This window comes from Globicephala melas, chromosome 15 (assembly GCF_963455315.2).
Source record: "Globicephala melas chromosome 15, mGloMel1.2, whole genome shotgun sequence".
NCBI lineage: Eukaryota > Metazoa > Chordata > Mammalia > Artiodactyla > Delphinidae > Globicephala > Globicephala melas.
The window spans coordinates 7081160-7096864 of record NC_083328.1 but is presented as its reverse complement, the minus strand read 5'-3'; the positions used below and the strand labels follow the sequence as shown (position 1 = coordinate 7096864).

Genomic DNA, 15705 nt, shown 5'->3' with positions numbered 1-15705 from the left:
GCAAAATCCATTGTTCCTGCTCTTCTTCCAGAAAGGCACCCCATCTTTAAGCAAAAGTGGCAAACCCCAACCAGTACTTCGATGAGATCGGTTATAGGTTTAGGGCCTGACCACCAAGCAGGATCTGGGTTGCCCCAGATTAAATGCACCGCCCCCCCGCCTTGTTCAGTGAGTTGAGTGTGAAGACTTGTTTAGAATAGGAAATGCTGCCTCCCTTGCACATGCTGCAGCCCTGCTCCCAGCGCTGAGAGGAGGGGTGTCTTTACAGAAACTACATTAAAAAGAGTGTACAGTGGAGTTGCAAAAAAAACTGGCCCAGGACTAAGAAGACCCTTCTGAACTTGCTTCTGCCATTTGGGAGCGATCGATGTAAGCTGAAGAAGTCACTTTTTGTTTTGGGGGGGTTTTTTTTGGCCGTGCTGCTCAGCATGAGGGAATCTTAGTTCCCAGACCAGGGATCAAAACTGTGCCCCCTGCAGTGGAAGCTCAGCTTCCTAACCACTGGACCACCAGGGAAGTCCCAGGAAGTCACTTCTTAGCCAAAAACGCAGGCAGTCACAACAACCGTGCTTGTGTTGTTCTGCTGTGAGAATCAGATAAGAAAACAGACTTCAAAGTGTTTTACAAACTCTCGAGGGATTATTATTTCATGATTGGAGGAAGAGGAGACAGCATTTGGTGACAAAGTTATAAAGGTAGATGTCGGGGAGGGTGGTTGATGGGAAGGGAACACAGCAGGTGCTCCTGGGGAGACTCAGCAGTCGGTGGTGACGGTGGCTGAGAGCTCCTGGATGCGCCAGGCACTGCAAGCCTTGCACAAGATGTGCCCATCCAGCGGGTAGCAGCCCTGACACTCACCCTCAGACGAGAGCAGCAGCCCACACTCCTGTTCGGAAAGAAGCAACAGCTCTCCATCACGCCTGGACCCCTGAGTTCCTTCTCCCTCGTGCTCAGCACCCCAGACCCCAAAAACCCTTCTTCCCTTGCCCAGCCCTCCTACCTCACACTTGTAACAGCCAATGTGAAAACTGCGATCCAGAGCTACGATTCGCACGGTCTCCTCCTGACCTGGCTCAGGCATGATGGCCCCACCACACACTGAGCATCTTGGGGCAAACTTCCTGGGGTGGAAGGGAACCAAGGAGGCTGTCAAGCCCCAGGGTTAGAGGGAACTAACAACAGAGCCCAGAGAAGGTGGGATGCAGGAGGGAACGGGAGAGGCCAGAGGTAGGTAGGGTCTTGGATCTTACGGAAAGAGAGTGATTTTAATGAGAAGGAGGCATGGCCAGGGATGTGAAACAGGAGCGGCTGGTACCGGGATATGAAGGAGAGATGAGGAAGGTGGGTTAGGCCAGGCCAGACATCTTGAGACAAAAGGCGGGGACCCCGCTGACCTGTGGAAGTCCTCAATGCAGTGGATCTGGCTGGTGGCATCCACAGTGAAAGGGATGCCATCGAGGCCGCGGTGGCACACCACACAGGTGAAGCAGCCAGGGTGGTAGGCCTTCCCCATAGCCCGCAGAATCCGGTCCAGGATGGGCTGGGAGCACGTGGAGCACTTCTCCAGGGTGGCCTGTCGGGAAGGAGGGCAGGAAGGTCGGGGGCTGGGGACACCCACGGCAGCCCTTACAGGCATCCTGCCAGCCTACCCATCTGTTTCTGTAGCCCCCTGCATGTGATTCAGTGAAAGGTGGCCTTGAACAGATCTGAGTGCAAGCCCCAGCACTGCAGCTTCCTGGACAAATTATTTAACCTCCCTGAGCTTCAGTTTCCTTCAGTAGTAATATCTGCCTCACATTCCCTTAAATCTAAAATAAATGCCTCGGGACTTCCTGGTGGTCCAGTGGTTAAGAATCCTCCTTCCAATACAGGGGACGCGGGTTCGATCCCTGGTCGGGGAACTAAGATCCCACGTGCCGTGGGGCAACTAAGCCCATGCGCCACAACTAGAGAGCCGGCGTGCCGCAAACTACAGAGCCCACGCACCCTGGAGCCCGAGAGCCACAATTGGAGGAGAGAAAACCCGTGCACAACAACGAAGAGCCTGTGTGCCGCAGCGAAAGATCCCATGTGCCGCAACTAAGACCCGATGCTGCCAAAAGAATCTTTAATTTAAAATAAAATAAAATAAATGCCTCACACGTATGAGGGAATATCGGCCTTCCTCTCCAGCAGCCCGTGTATTGCTACTGACTTCATTCATCTCCTCTTGTGTATCAGTTTTAGTTCCCCTGCTTCAAGCCCTATTCCTCTCTGGGGCTTGGATATCGAGTTCCCATCTCAGACTGGAAACCTCCCCCCGCCAGCCCCAACCACTCACCACATAGCAGCTCTCACAATATGCCCTCCTCTCCACGGCGTAGAAATGCTGGCCCCGGAGCTGGGCCCGGCACGTAGAACACACAAAGCAGCCAACGTGAAAGACGCGGTCCAGGGCCACGACCCCGGCCCCATCCCCGACCACATCTTCTCCGCAGCCACCACACCGGCCTGGGGACGGGCAGGGACAGGGTCAATCTGCACAGGCCGGGAAGTTGGATCCACGGGCCTTCTGACTCTCCAGCCCCATCTCCCCTTTCCCGCCCCACCCGGGGTCAGCTCACCCACCGAAGTACTCCCCGCTGGGTGGGTGGTTCATGTCGTGCACCAGCTTCTTGGTCAGCCTCTCCAGCTCCTCCTCGGGAGGCTGGCTCAGGGGGACCTGGGTGGTGAGAATCAGGGGCTTGCCCCTACCTCTAGCTCCTGATGCTGTCACTGAGGGTGACCGGGCAATTCTACCCAGAGAGTTCATCGGAGAACATCCCAGCTCAGGGGCCAGGGGTGCCCCTGCAGGAGCCAGGGTGCAGATCTAGACCCCTTCCTCCTTTATTTCCTGACCTGCCCCCACCCGCAGAGGATCCAGAGCTCCAGTGCCGCAGACCTCTGACAACCGGGACGTGAAACCCCACCCACACCCCACCTGGTCAGCGTCCAGTTGTCTTTGAGGACCCCAAATCCCAGTGCCCAGGGGCTTACCTGGGACCCGTACCCGCCTCCTCTTCCTCCGGCAGAGCTGGAGACCCCAGCAGCCTCTTCTTTGCCCCCCGGCCCTGGCTCGCGGTGGCTCCTATAGCCGGCCCCCCAGACTTCACCTCGGCCTGGGAGAGGAAAGTGGGGCCCCGGGAGGGGCCCTGAGGCCTGAGAGGCCCCCCGCCTGGGGGGGCCACAGCCCCTCACTGGTTGTGCCACCTTCACTTGCACAGGGAAGGCAGGGCCGGCGGGGGTGCTGGCCGTAGCATAGGAGGCTGGAGTGGGGCCCCCATAGGGGGATGCTGGGAGCGGCGGGGGAGGAACACCCCCTCCATTCGGCTTCAGGGAGCCTGAGCCTGAGCGGTAGGCAGGGGGCTGAGGGGGCTCGTAAGCCTGGGGAGAAACGCAGACCAGAAGGAGTGAGCTGGGCCCATTCTAGGACACACATCTGTAAAACCCCCTACCCCATGTGGCACCCAGGCAAGCACTGGTTTTGACAAGGGGCCTCCCTCAAGTGGTTGACAACCTAGTGAGTCTTGGTGACCCAGCTTCCTCCACGCTGGTGTGGGCATCACTCACACAGAGGGGGAGAGCGAGTGAGAGTTCAGAGTAGGGACCAGGCTTGGGAGGGGAGGGGGAGGGGCACGGGACAAGGACCGGAAGGGACAGGGGCAGGACAGGGGAGTCACCTGCCGGTCAGGCCGCCTTGGGGCGTGACCTCGACCCCCGTCCAACTCAGCCAGCATGCTGGTCAGGGAATCTATCTCAGCATCCAGACTTCCCGGGCGCAAGCCCCCCCTGTCTGCGGGGAGCCCCTGGGGATGGAGCAAAAGCAGGGAGAAAGCAAATCACACGGTCTCTTCTCCTGCCCTAAGCCCCCCCACCCCCCAATCCCCGTGCTCACCTGCGAGCGCTGGGTTGCTCCATGGCACCCCACCCAGGCCAGCCCCCGATCCTCCGGTCCCCCAGGGGCCTGGTAACACTGCTCAGATGGGAGGGGGCAAAAATTGACCCTGGGGTGGGGCTGGAGTGCTGGGTTGAGGGAAGAGAGAGTGAAGGTGGGGTTGGGGAAGGAGAGGGTGACACTTGTGGACGCCGCCGTCTTGGGTCCCTCTTCTCCCCTCCCCCACGCCCCCACCCCCGCACCTGGGGTCCGCGGACGGGGCAGGAGGCAGGGAGGGCCGCGAGGGGGCAGGGGCGGCGAGGTCCAGCCGGGCTTGGGAAGGGGCGGCAGTGGCGGGCTCAGCGGGAGGCAGCAGCCACAGGACAGAGGTGAGCGCTGGTGGCCCGGTGGCCTCCTCGGCCGCACTGGGCTGCCTTACCTGCTCCGTGGGCCGCCGGCGGCCCCGAGGCGCCTCGGGGGAGCCCTCTCCCCTGAGGGGCTCTGGCAGGCTCCGGCTGCTTCGGAGTGAGCCAGGTGGGCCCGGACATGGCCTGGAAAGGGGGACCCCAGACAGCGGTCAGGGCCCCACGGAGCCCCGGGCCTCTGACTTTGATCCCTTCTTCTGTCCCACACCTCGCTTGGGACTCCAGGAAAGAAACTTTTTCTGGCTTCTTTTTTCCCCTTCCTCCCTAATTTTGGGTACGGCCACGCCCCCGGTGACGTCACCGCATTCCTGGGGGAGGGTCACGTGGCCCCCTAGGCCCTAAACTGCCGTCCCTCCCCGAGTTGGGCCCCCTCCTGCGAGCAGGGAGGGCTTTCCTCGGGAGCCTGAGTCTGGGGGCTGCGGGCAGCCTCCATCTCCACCAGCTTCCCCCAGGCCCGGAGCCCCGGGTCCCGCACGTGGCCCCCTCGCCGCTGGGACGCTCCAGCGCCCCTCTTTCCCCATCCCCCATACAGATTTCTCCCTCTTTCCGTCCCAGCTACCCGCCCCCTCCAGAAACGCCCGGCCAACGCGTAGTGTTTTGATTTTTTATTCACGTTCGGCAGTTAGAAAAATAAAACAGAACAAAAACATCAAAACCCCAGTGGTCGGGGAGTCTGTTGGGCGAGGTGGGGAGACTGAGGTAGCCTAGAGTCACAAGCGGAGACCCAGCCCCCGTCAAGGCACGGCTGAAGGGAGGGAGTGCAGTGGGGGAGGGAGCCCTCCCCCGTGGTGGCGGGGACAGCTGCCCTGCGTTAGTTAGTGCACCGGGGCCCCTCTCCTAGAGACCAAGAGATGACAGAGACCAGGATCCCCTAATACCTCCACCAGGGTCCAAGTCCCACGTGCCAGGCGGGTGGAAGGCGGCCCTTCCCCTCCTCACCCCATAATCAAGGTGGGCCACCCGATTACGATTACCTAGACACTCTCTACTTGGAACGGGCATCAGAGATCAGTGCAAGTGACAGGGGTGACGCCATGAATGAGCAGCGTGGGGCCCAGATCGCGGCTCAGAACTTCCAGCAGCGCCAGGTAGCGAGGATAGCGAGCAGGGTCAGCAGGTGGCCGGGGCAGGTACAGGAAGGTCAGGGCGGTGGCGGGCCCCTCCTCGCCATCCCCACCCTCAGGGCCACCAGGCCCCCCTCCTCCGCCGCGCCCCTGCTGGGCCCGAACCAGGGCGTTGGCGCTACATGCCAGGGCCTCTGCCTCGGCGTCTCCCCGCCTGCCGTTCACGAAGTCCCCTTCCTCCTCCTCCTCAGGCTCCTGGGACGACGCAGACCCCTCGCCCCACACCACCTCCTGCACCTGGGCCCGGATCCTCAGCTGGCTCAGCAGTGCCCGCAGCCGCCCCTCGGCTGCCCCTGGCGCCTCGCGAGGCCCCAGGCACAAGAAGATCCGCAGGCGGGCACTGTGCCAAGCAGGCACCATGCCCAAGATGGTTGCCATCTGCAGCAGGAAGAGGCCGCAGACATCCACGTAGCCGGGCCCGCCCCGGGGCCGCAGCAGGTTGAGGGGCCACACGTCCACGTGATGCAGCTGAGAGGTGCCCCCAGATCCCCGGCTTAGCCGCTCGGGGGGCAGGGCTCCACAGGCCCGGGCCAGAACCACATTCTTGTTCATCTTCAGGGCGTCTGCCACTGTAGCCACGTAGTCCTGGGGACTGAGAGCCCGGGGGCTTCCTGGAGCCCGGGGTGGAGGGAACAGGGTGCTCAGGGCTGGGGACCCGCCCTCCTGGATGCCATCCGCAGGCTCAGAGAAAGCTGGGTCCGTCAGGAAGTGGTCCTGGGGTGCAGCATCGTCGTAGAAACCCAGGACCAGCGTGTTGGGCTTCATGCCACCTGGGGTAGGCAGGAAGGAACCCACAAGAGTCAGACTCATGGCTGAGTTCACACTATGCTAATAGGTGTCCACTCCCACCCGCTGACAGCAGCGTGTCAGCCATCAGGTGTGACATGCGCGTTATGCTCAGCCTCTCACGGCAACATAATGCACGTTTGCATAACGACTTTTAGTTTTCCCAAACACTTTCACATGCATTTATTTGATTTATCTCCATGACTAATCTCCCCCATTTAAATAGGCAAAGTTCGCCTTAGGAGTCTTGTAACTAAGAAGCGCTTCCGTTCAGGGGCAGTAGGATGTATTCACTCTGGCCTTCAACACCTTTTTCATGATAGGAGATACAAGTCTGACTCCACTGGCAGACGGGACCCCCTGATGAGTCAAGCTCCTGGCCTCAATCCCCAGGGAAACAGCGCTCAGACCCTGCTAGGGGAGGATGAGAACTCAGGGCTGGGGCTGCACAATCTGTTTCTATGACTGCAAAGCCCTAACGACAGCGTGTCCAAAGCACTGTCCCCTGTGAGCCACCATCTGCACGCTGACTGGAGCCCCCAGCCTGTTGAAAGCACTTGGTGTTTTAACTCATCTGATCCTTGAAGCAACAGTATGAGGTAGGGACTATTACTCACCCCCCTTTACAGATAAGGAACCTGAGACCCAGAGAGGTGAAGTCACTTGCCCCAAGGCTCATGGCTGATAGACACTGGGGCCAGCAAGTGAACACGATGTACCCAGCACCAGAGCCCATTCTCTGAGCCACTAAGCTGGTGTTGCACCAACCACAAAGTCCCCAGTCCCTGCTGACAGCTCCTGGGTTTTAGTATCTGAACAACGAATACGGAATCGGATAATTTCCCCTGTACCAGGGCTGAGTTTACAGGAAGACTCAGACCTCCTCCAAGACCCCTTCTCACGGGACAAAAGGTATACTCAACATCTGCCAGTATATCAAATTCTCCATGCTGGGGGATTAACCACTTAAAGGAAACCTTTTCCTTTTCATTTGAATCATTTTCTGCAGGATGAATTGCGTGAAAGGAGTGGTCTCTTGGTCCATAGACCAAGGGTCTCTCCCCAACAAAAGGTGGGGCTGAGGAGAGACGAGCCCTCAGACGCTCCAGGTTCTAGCTGACAACGCTTGATAACACCCCTAAAACACCTTGGCAGGTGGGAACTCCAACTGATCTTGCAAATTAAACTAGTCACACCTCCTCCTGAGCATTTCCCAGGGTTCTGATTGACACCGACCAGGGCAATGTCCAACACTTGAACTTTAGCCAGATTGTAAGTGGAGCAGGAAGCATGCGTTCAGAGACGGCACAGACGCCAGTCCCGGGGTTGAGAAAGATGGAGGCGCTGAGCAGGGATCTGGAGGAAGCTGGTGAGCTGGGCCGGAGGCCTTGGCACAAAGACACAGTCACGGAGCTGCGACTGTTCCACTCCATGCGACAGCGTCAGACCCACACACCCCTGGCATCCTTCGTAGTCTCTGGGAGCCACGTTACACGGCCCCCTACTTCTCTGCTGCTCGCAAGGCCCAGCTGAGATACCATCTCATCACAAAACCTCTGCCGGCCACATTGGTGACAGTGGTCTTCCTCTCTCTGAACTCTGGTGGTTAGAAAGCATCTACCCTAGATCTGATGGGGCAGCCCCACCTCAAATACTTCTCCCACTGCCCCCTGAAAGACGACGTGTTCTGCAGAGCCTGTGCCCCAAGCATGGGTCAGAAAGAAAACAAACAAACGGTGTCGCTCCATCTCTAGTCCTTAAGGCATCACCTCGGAGACCTTATCACACACTGTCTTTTATCTTTGAGAACCGAGTCCTGTCTGCACTAGATTGTGGGTTCCTTTTGGAGTTTGCAGTCTGTGGTTGACTCTCTGGGGGAGGGGAGCAGAGATTGAGAGGGGCCACGGAGTGGAGCAACTCACCAAGACCTGAGATCCGCAGCAGGTGCTGAGCCCCCTGGCGCACGGAGGGCGAGAGGGTGAGGTCCACGAAGGCCTTCACTTGGGCCCGGTCCACCAGGCTCAGCCACGCCCCGTACTGCGGCTGCACGGGGTCCGAGGGCAGGGAGTCTGCGGAGGAGGCAGGCAGCCCATGTGGGCCAGATTCACGTACTTTCTCCTAGAGTCCAAGTCCACGTGGGCAGAAAAGAAAGGTCTGGGCAGGGGTATGGCTGGTAGGGAGGGTCATCTGGGAAGAAGCACGAGGCTTCTGGGGCACAAAGAACACAAAGAGCTTCCGGGAAGGGGAGGGAGAGAGAGGTCAGGGCGGAGGGGTGAGTGGAGGGCAACTGACCGAGGTCTCCCAGGGTGACATGGCCCAGCACATAGAGGCCCCCTTTCTTGAGCTGGTTGGCCAACCGCAGCAGAGGCAGCGCGCCCCGGGGGTTCCCCACCAGCAGCAGCAGCTGAGGCCGCCAGAACTTCACGTGGTCCTTCCGGACGTCCAGCCGGAGCAGGTACTTCCGCACCTGGGGACCAGGTGAGGTGACAGGAGGAAGGGCTCCGGGGCGCGGCGCCCATTCACCACCTGGGCCGGAACCAGCGGCAGGCAGCCGGGGGCAGCGGCAGGCAGCCGGGGGAAGAGGAGGCCTCCTCCGGGCGTTCCCGTCCCAGCCCCCCTCCCCTCCCCCCTCTCCTCCCCCTCCCCTCCCCCCTCTCCCCGCTCCCCCCACCTGATGGAAAAGCAGGGCCTGGCTGACGTAACCCCAGCTGCTGGGGCCTCCTCGAGCCGTGAGCAGGGCAGAAAGCAGGCCCATGAGAAGCAGGGAGCCGCCAGCGGCCCCGGGGCTGATGAGGAACATCATGAGCAGGCAGGAGGCCACCCCCAGCAAGCACGTGTGCCAGGAGAAGAGGCTGAAGGTGGGGCTGGGGGCCGACACGGAAGGAAGGAGGCTCGGGGCTGCCCCGACGGCGAGCCGCCCCACTCCATCCCCAGCCTCCGCCCGCCTGGTCCCCGGCCTCCCCATTCCTCCCTCCCTTTCTCTGGGGACACAGGCATCTCCTTCGCTCACCGGAAGTTGGGGGCCGAGGCCCACTCGAGGCTCAGGCAGGACAGGTCCACGGCAGCATAGGCCACCAAGTAGAAGACAGTGACCACAGCGGCCAGCGTGTTCAGCTTCCCAGCCAGGAGCACCAGCTGGACAAGGACCAAGAGGCTGGGCGTTCATCCACGCGCCCCGCTCCCCATCAAACGCCAACACATACTGCCTTTTCAGGCACGTCTCCCAGTGCGCGTCTGACCCTTCCTGGTCCCGCGAGTGTAACGGGGGGGGGGGGCTTACGGTGAGGGTGAGGGTAGCTTGAAGAGGAAAGCTTACCTGCACTAGGCCCCAAGAATACAGCACGGCTCCCCAGGGGTTCCCCCCTTGGGATATAACCTTAGCTGGCGCCAGGATCACTCCTGTGCAAACGGAAATGCAGCAGACACATCAGCCTGGGCCAAGGGGGGGACCAAGACAGACACGGGAGGGTGCGCTCAGAGCCGGGCACGAGGCAGGGGACAGCGCACCAAAGAGGTTGTCCTGGGCCAGGGCGTGGAGGATGCGGGAGGCGCCGATGAGGGAGCTCATGGAGGCTGAGAGCGACGTGGCATAGATACCGGTCAGCACCAGCGGGGGCCACAGGCTGATGGCTTGGAAGAACCCGTAGTCCTCCTGCAGCAGGATCCTACAGGGAAGGAAAGGAGGAGGATGCAGATAATAAACGTGCCTCCATCCTAGGGGCCTGGTGAGAACAGTTCTCACAACACTGGCTGAGGTTAAGCACTGGGTATTCTGAGCTGACCCCAGCCCCGATCTCAAGGACCGTATTAACAGATCAAGTGTGCCCAGGGGTTAGACTTGGCATTCACTGGTTGTCGTTGGGCCGCTTTGGATTTAATCACAGGGTGGACATTCCCAACAGTACGTGCACAAGAAGCCAAATATTTATGGAAATACAAGTGGACTAGAAAGCTCTTCCCCACCCCACCCCCAAGCCAAGTACTTACAATAGTACCAGGCACAAAGCAAATGCTGGCTTCTGGTTGGCTGTTACCTTGTAGCCAGCCCTCCACATCCAGGGCAGCAGCTCTAACTCTCTCCCAGTGGGAGGAACAGGCCCCATTTTCTCCACACCGCCCAACAGCTTGGGTATCTGCCCCCACCCCGCCCTGGTCCGTGCTTCCCTGGGCGATCCAGGTGTGACAATGCCTCCATCCACCCCCTCAAGGACCAGGCTCACCCCCTCCCCAGGCACCTGTCGCAGGTGAAGCTGGAGAGGAAGAAAAGCAGGATGTAGATGAAGAAAGTATAGGCAACGGCAACAATCGTGCCCAGAGGAATGGCCCGGCTGGGATCCTTCAGCTCCCCTGGAGGGCAGGGAGCAGAGGGAGGGAGGTCAACCCTCCACCACGCCCTGTATCCCTGAAGCCTCAGTGCCCTGTAGGGGCACAAGGTGGCAAGGCAGCCCCCTGCCCCAAGGACTCTCACCTGACATGTTGGCCCCAGCCATGATGCCTGTGCAGCCGTTAAAAAGGACGGCAAAGACGCTAGCAAAGGTCATCGTGGCCCCCGTGGTGTAGTCCTTGGCGTAGCCAGCTGAGGAGAGGGGAATCGTTCCCAGGGAGGAGAGGGGATCAGCATCCGTCCTAGGGATCCGGGTGTTTTGGCCCTGCTACCCTCTCCTCACGTTCTAAACCTGCCCCCACTGCCTCTCCACCAGCCTCACCAGCTCACCGAGACCCCAGCCCTGACCCGTCTCTGGCCCTGGCTCAGCTGACCTCATCACCTCCTTCTCCCCACACTTCTCCGTTCCTCCCTCCAGGCCTTCATCCACGCTCTTTCCTCAGACGCCTTCCCTCCACCTCCTGTCTGAATTTCCCAACCCCGCTCACGCCACCTCTAGCTCCACCGGCCCGCGCCCTCCCCGGCCCAAACCCAGGTCTCCCTCCTCTGGACTCCTCTGTGCTTCTTGTCTACTTGAATTACACTCGGTCCTATTATGCAGTTTGTTTCCTGAATGTACATCTTATCTCTCCAACTAAACAAGTTCCTCTAAGGTAGGGACTGTCTCGTGGTCACTCTCGTGCCCAGCTGGGTCAAACAGACAGCGGCCAATACACGCCCAACAGATCTTAATCAACCTGTACTGCTCCAGGTCCAGACCTCCCGCCCCTGATTTTCTCTGACATCTCTTCTCATCCAGGGATTCCAAGCCACACACACACGCACGCACACACACACACACACACACACACACACACACACACACACCCGCCCCTCGCCCTGAGAACCCCAGGGCTCCTGCACCCAGCTCACCGCCCATCCAGGGATTCCAAGCCACGCCCACACACACACGCCCCGCCCCTCGCCCCGAGACCCCCAGGGCTCCTGCACCCAGCTCACCGCCCAGATTGGCCTTCAGGGTGCTGCTGTTGAAGCCGGTGAAGTGGCCAACCTGGGGCGGCAGGGAGGAGCCGTTGGGGCCAGGCCTAGGGGTCAAGGGGATGTCCCTGGGCCTCACAGCCACAAAGCTGACCAGCACAGAGGCCAGGGAACCAGAGACCAGCAGGAATGTGAGGAAGGAGGCGCGGGCGTAGAGGCCGGCCCCCAGGGTGCAGACCCCGCCCACCAGGCCCAGCAGCAGGGAGCCGTAGAGCAGGTTCCAGCCGTAGCCCTGCGGTAGGGTGCGGAGCCCGCTGGACCCCGTGGCATCTGTAGAGAGGAAGGAACAGAGTTAGAAAGCCAGCCCCCAAGGAGGGACCCCAACCATGACTCAGAGCAGGAAGGGACCCCATCTTTGGCCCACCAGTCCTCAGAGAGGCCATCTTTCCCACTCCCCCGCCCAACTGTACCCCAGCATCCTAGCCCTGCCTGGTGGGTACCACCAATCTTGCTCTGTCAATTTTAGGAGTGTTAATCTGGCCTCCCTGACTAGATGGGAAGCTCCTCACAGGCCAGGACATTCTCTCGGATGTCTGGATGTCTGCACGAGGCTGGGCACAGAGCAGGAGCTCAAGAAAGTTGAGCATCTCTCCTGGAGAGGGCTTCTCTCCCTGCCATGATCCCAGAATCCCAGACCCGGCAAATCCTCAGAGCTGCCCAGACCAGCGTGGGGAGCACAGACCAGCCCCGAAGACATCAAGCATGGCCTCCACCAGCCCCAGCAGGGAGACAGCACAGCCACAGACGTTAGCCAGGTAGAACATGAGGCCGATGCTGCCCCCGACCTCAGGCCCCAGGGTGCGACTGATCATGACTGAAAGTGGAAGCAGGGGGTGAGCGTTAAGGGAAAAGAAAGTGAACTGGAGCGTGAGGAAGGGCCCGGCACGAAGCACCATACAGCTGGCCCTCCAGGCCTCCTCTCCCTGAACACACGGGACTGTGCCCAGAGGCAGTGCGTCCCACTGCAGCCACTTCCAAGCCACGTGGCTTTGCCCAAGTCACTAACGCTCTTGAATGTCCTCGTCCATAAGATGAATACTACCTAACTGACAGGACGGTCAAGTAGAACCAAAATGGCAGCTGGGAAGACACCTGGTGAACTGGAATGTAGCACTACCGAGTCAGGTCGTGTTTGCCCCCTTCCCCATACCAACCTGTCTGCTGGACATTCATTAGAACTTGTCCCCTCTTGTCCTACCCCCCAGGGGATGCAGGGAGGGGCCCTCTCCTACCCCCTATAAGGCAGAAGAGCCCAGACCCCTGTCCACCGAGGTTGGAGGATACAGTAGGCTCCGCCCCCTCGCACAGCTCCATTGGTAGCGATGGCACAGACGGAGAGGACAGTGAGTGCCAGGATGAGGTAGGCAACCAGGAGCATGGCCAAAGCCTGCAGCAGTCCAGCGTGGCCCACCACGAACCCTGCGACAGGAGTGGCAAAGCAGGTGAGACGGCAGCTCACCCATCGCACCCCCCACCCCACCCCAAGCCCTTCATCCACCCGCGTCTCCCAGGGCCCTTCCCCAACCTCATCCCAGTCCCACCCCACTGCACCCCCAAGTAAACCCCTGCCACTCACCAATCCTCAAGAAGACAACTATACTGAACATGGACAGGACCGTGGGTACCACCACACCCAGGAAGGTGGAGAGCTTCCGGGCAGGCGCCCCTCCAGGACCCCCGGCTCCACTGGCAGGGAAGGAAACCCCCTCCTCCCCCAGGAGCCGGTAGGCCAGCAGAGGAGAGTTCTCATTGGCCATGGTCGACAGCGGGCAGAGGAAGCCGCCAATGGGTTATGAAGCCTGCAAAGAGTTTGCTGAGTGGAAGGCAGCTCCGTGGAGCCCCCCACAAAACACCTCTAACCAAACACCCAGAAGCTTCCCCAAAAAGGAAACACACACACAGACACACTCACGTTCACCAACAACTCAAAGAGTTAGTGGAGGGCAGACTGGTCCCGGCCACTGCCGCAACAATGGCAGACTCTTAAGCCTCAGCAATGGGTACCATGGCCCCTCCCAGCTCCTGAGGCCACCCCTTCCCCCGTATCCCTGAGACTAGGGATGGCAGTGGCTCTGGAAAGGTGCAAAGATCCTCCGCCTTCTTAACTAGCAGCGCAAGAGGAAGCAAATCCTCCAGAAGGGAAGTGAGTGATGGGCAGGAGGCCCTCCTCACCCCATCCTCCGGAGTCCTGAGCCGCCCCCCAAGATCCTCCATGCAATCACCTCATCCCCGGGCGATAAGAAACTTCCGAATCTTCCAAAGCCCCACCCTCCATCAACACTCTCCCTCAACCCATCTCAAACAGCCTCCTCTTTCCTTAATCTCACCAGATTCCTCCCACCCACACAGGCGTCCCCCAAACTCCACCGCCCCAACAACTCCTCGACGACCAAAACAAAAACACCGTCCGGCGACACAAGGTGGTCCTCCTCCCCGCACCGGTTCCTGCCCACTTTCTCCCAGGGCGGATTGGAGGGGGCCGAGATTCGCTCCTCCCCGGCCAGGCGCACCCTCACCGCCCGGGTGTGGCAGGGCGTTCACTTACCCACCGGAGGATGCAGCCGCTCAGGAGTGATCCCCGAGAGCCGGAGGGTCCGCTACTGGCGGAGGGGGCAAGGGTGCCGGAAAGACAGCTGTGGCTACCGGGATGCCAGGCCTCGAGCCTGACCCACCCCCAGCACACAAGCGCCCCATTGGTCCCCGGGCTCGGCCCCGCCCCGTGGGCGAGCCCGGGGAAGCCCCGCCCCACCCAGCTCTCGCTGCCTGCGAGGCTCCCGCCCCACGTGCGACCCGGGTGCTGCTCGGGGTCGCCACTCGGACGAGCGTCTCCGGCAGGGTGTGGGCCACGGCTCCCACTGCGCCTATCACCCTGGTGCAAACAGGCCCCCGCCGCGCGGGCGGGACCCCACTCGGAGCTCGGAGGTGTCCGGAGGAGACACTGCTGAAAGGGGCGTGTCGTGACGGCGGAAGGCCTCCGGCAGGTGGGCGGGGCCACAACACCTGGCCCAGGTGCGCCACCCGGAACGCGGGGCCCTACTCCTCCAGCCTCTCGGATCCTTGCAAAGCCCACCAGGTCCTGGCCTCAGCCCTCGCCCCTGCGGCGCCCTCCCCTCGCGCCCTGTCCAGCCCACTGGCTGCTCTCCTCTCTTCCGCCACCAGAGGGAGCCATTGGCCGCCGATCCGGGCGAGCCCGTGAGGCGCAAGCTGCCGTAGGTCGGACTGGTCCCCCGCCCGCTTTCGCGCCTCCCCGCAACGTTGTCCCCTCCAGACTTTTGAACCTCTGAGAGTTAGGACCCACTCCTCACTCTACAGGTGCCATCAACGTCGGCACCACCTGGCAACGTTTCCTCATCTGTAAAATGGGGATTAACTAGACCCTCCCGGTTAAGGTTGCTGTGAGTGTTCAATAAACTAATAGGCACTTGAGAACAATACCGAAATGTTCAACAACTTATTTGCATACGGTACTACATGAAATATGCATAACCACTTTGTGAGGTAGATCCCGCTATGATTTCCATTTTTCACATTAGCAAACTGAAGCTTGGAGAATTTCAGTAATAATTTCCTAACTTTATAGAGTCCTTCATGGTTACACTGTCATTTGAGCCTCAGGAAATGAACACCGCTTTTCCTGCCACTGGCCTTTGGCTGTAAATTATCTGCAACCTTTCCCTAGGAGAGGAAGGGGCTCAAAGCAGCACAAATGTGGCTTTGCCAGGAAGAGGTCTCATGAGCAGTTAATCTGGCATTTTCAGTGGTCATCTCTGCTACCCACAACACGGAGCTTGGCTCCTGGGTCTCTCCAACATCCCTCCTGTCACAATTTTTGGTGATTTCAACATCCACATGGATGAGACTTCCAACACCCTGGGCTGGCAGGTGCTTAAACTCCACTTCTGCATAGATCTCACCCTCCATCCCACCCAATGGTGATGCCTAGACTTTGTCATTACCAGTAATGTACCCTCTCCTCTTTTCATTCACCACTTCTAGTTATGCCTGTTGAGGAAAAAAAATAATCTGACACTTGCTAAAACAGTAAAGAAGACTTTA

The 15705-nt window shown here is 60.0% G+C and overlaps 2 protein-coding genes across 3 annotated transcripts; both read right to left on the bottom strand.

Annotated features, from left to right (window-relative positions):
- Nucleotides 1–626: 626 nt before the first annotated feature.
- Nucleotides 627–4809, bottom strand: TRIP6 (thyroid hormone receptor interactor 6). Its single transcript, XM_030851829.2, has 9 exons — nt 4332–4809; nt 3914–4041; nt 3699–3824; nt 3016–3402; nt 2608–2701; nt 2321–2490; nt 1395–1573; nt 1001–1121; nt 627–886 (listed from the first exon to the last, which is right to left on the bottom strand). Exons 1-9 carry the CDS (start codon nt 4438–4440, stop codon nt 755–757), a joined length of 1446 nt encoding a protein of 481 aa, XP_030707689.1. The 5' UTR covers nt 4441–4809; the 3' UTR covers nt 627–754.
- On the bottom strand, nt 4332–14327 carry SLC12A9 (solute carrier family 12 member 9). Of its 2 annotated transcripts, XM_060285075.1 has the most exons (15): nt 14195–14327; nt 13226–13448; nt 12934–13068; nt 12332–12463; nt 11611–11919; nt 10696–10803; nt 10463–10574; nt 9735–9892; nt 9544–9626; nt 9238–9362; nt 8899–9091; nt 8520–8694; nt 8150–8296; nt 5292–6211; nt 4332–4443 (listed from the first exon to the last, which is right to left on the bottom strand). In XM_060285075.1, exons 2-14 carry the CDS (start codon nt 13404–13406, stop codon nt 5319–5321), a joined length of 2751 nt encoding a protein of 916 aa, XP_060141058.1. In that variant the 5' UTR covers nt 13407–13448; nt 14195–14327; the 3' UTR covers nt 4332–4443; nt 5292–5318. The 2 variants fall into 2 exon arrangements, with proteins under 2 accessions (XP_060141058.1, XP_030707685.1); XM_030851825.2 differs by lacking the exon at nt 4332–4443 and having other exon boundaries at nt 4908–6211.
- Between the last annotated feature and the right edge of the window lie 1378 nt (nt 14328–15705).

Coding starts and splice junctions, on each gene's coding strand:
- SLC12A9 (XM_060285075.1), bottom strand. CDS start 13,406: ATGGCCAATGAGAACTCTCCTCTGCTGGCCTACCGGCTCCTGGGGGAG. Junction 13,069..13,225: donor AGTTGTCTTCTTGAGGATTG/GTGAGTGGCAGG, acceptor CTCCTGTCGCAG/GGTTCGTGGTGGGCCACGCT. Junction 11,920..12,331: donor GCTTGATGTCTTCGGGGCTG/GTCTGTGCTCCC, acceptor TCCTCTCTACAG/ATGCCACGGGGTCCAGCGGG.
- TRIP6 (XM_030851829.2), bottom strand. CDS start 4,440: ATGTCCGGGCCCACCTGGCTCACTCCGAAGCAGCCGGAGCCTGCCAGA. Junction 4,042..4,331: donor GCCGGCGGCCCACGGAGCAG/GTAAGGCAGCCC, acceptor CCCTCAACCCAG/CACTCCAGCCCCACCCCAGG. Junction 2,702..3,015: donor GAGGCGGGTACGGGTCCCAG/GTAAGCCCCTGG, acceptor CTCACCACCCAG/GTCCCCCTGAGCCAGCCTCC.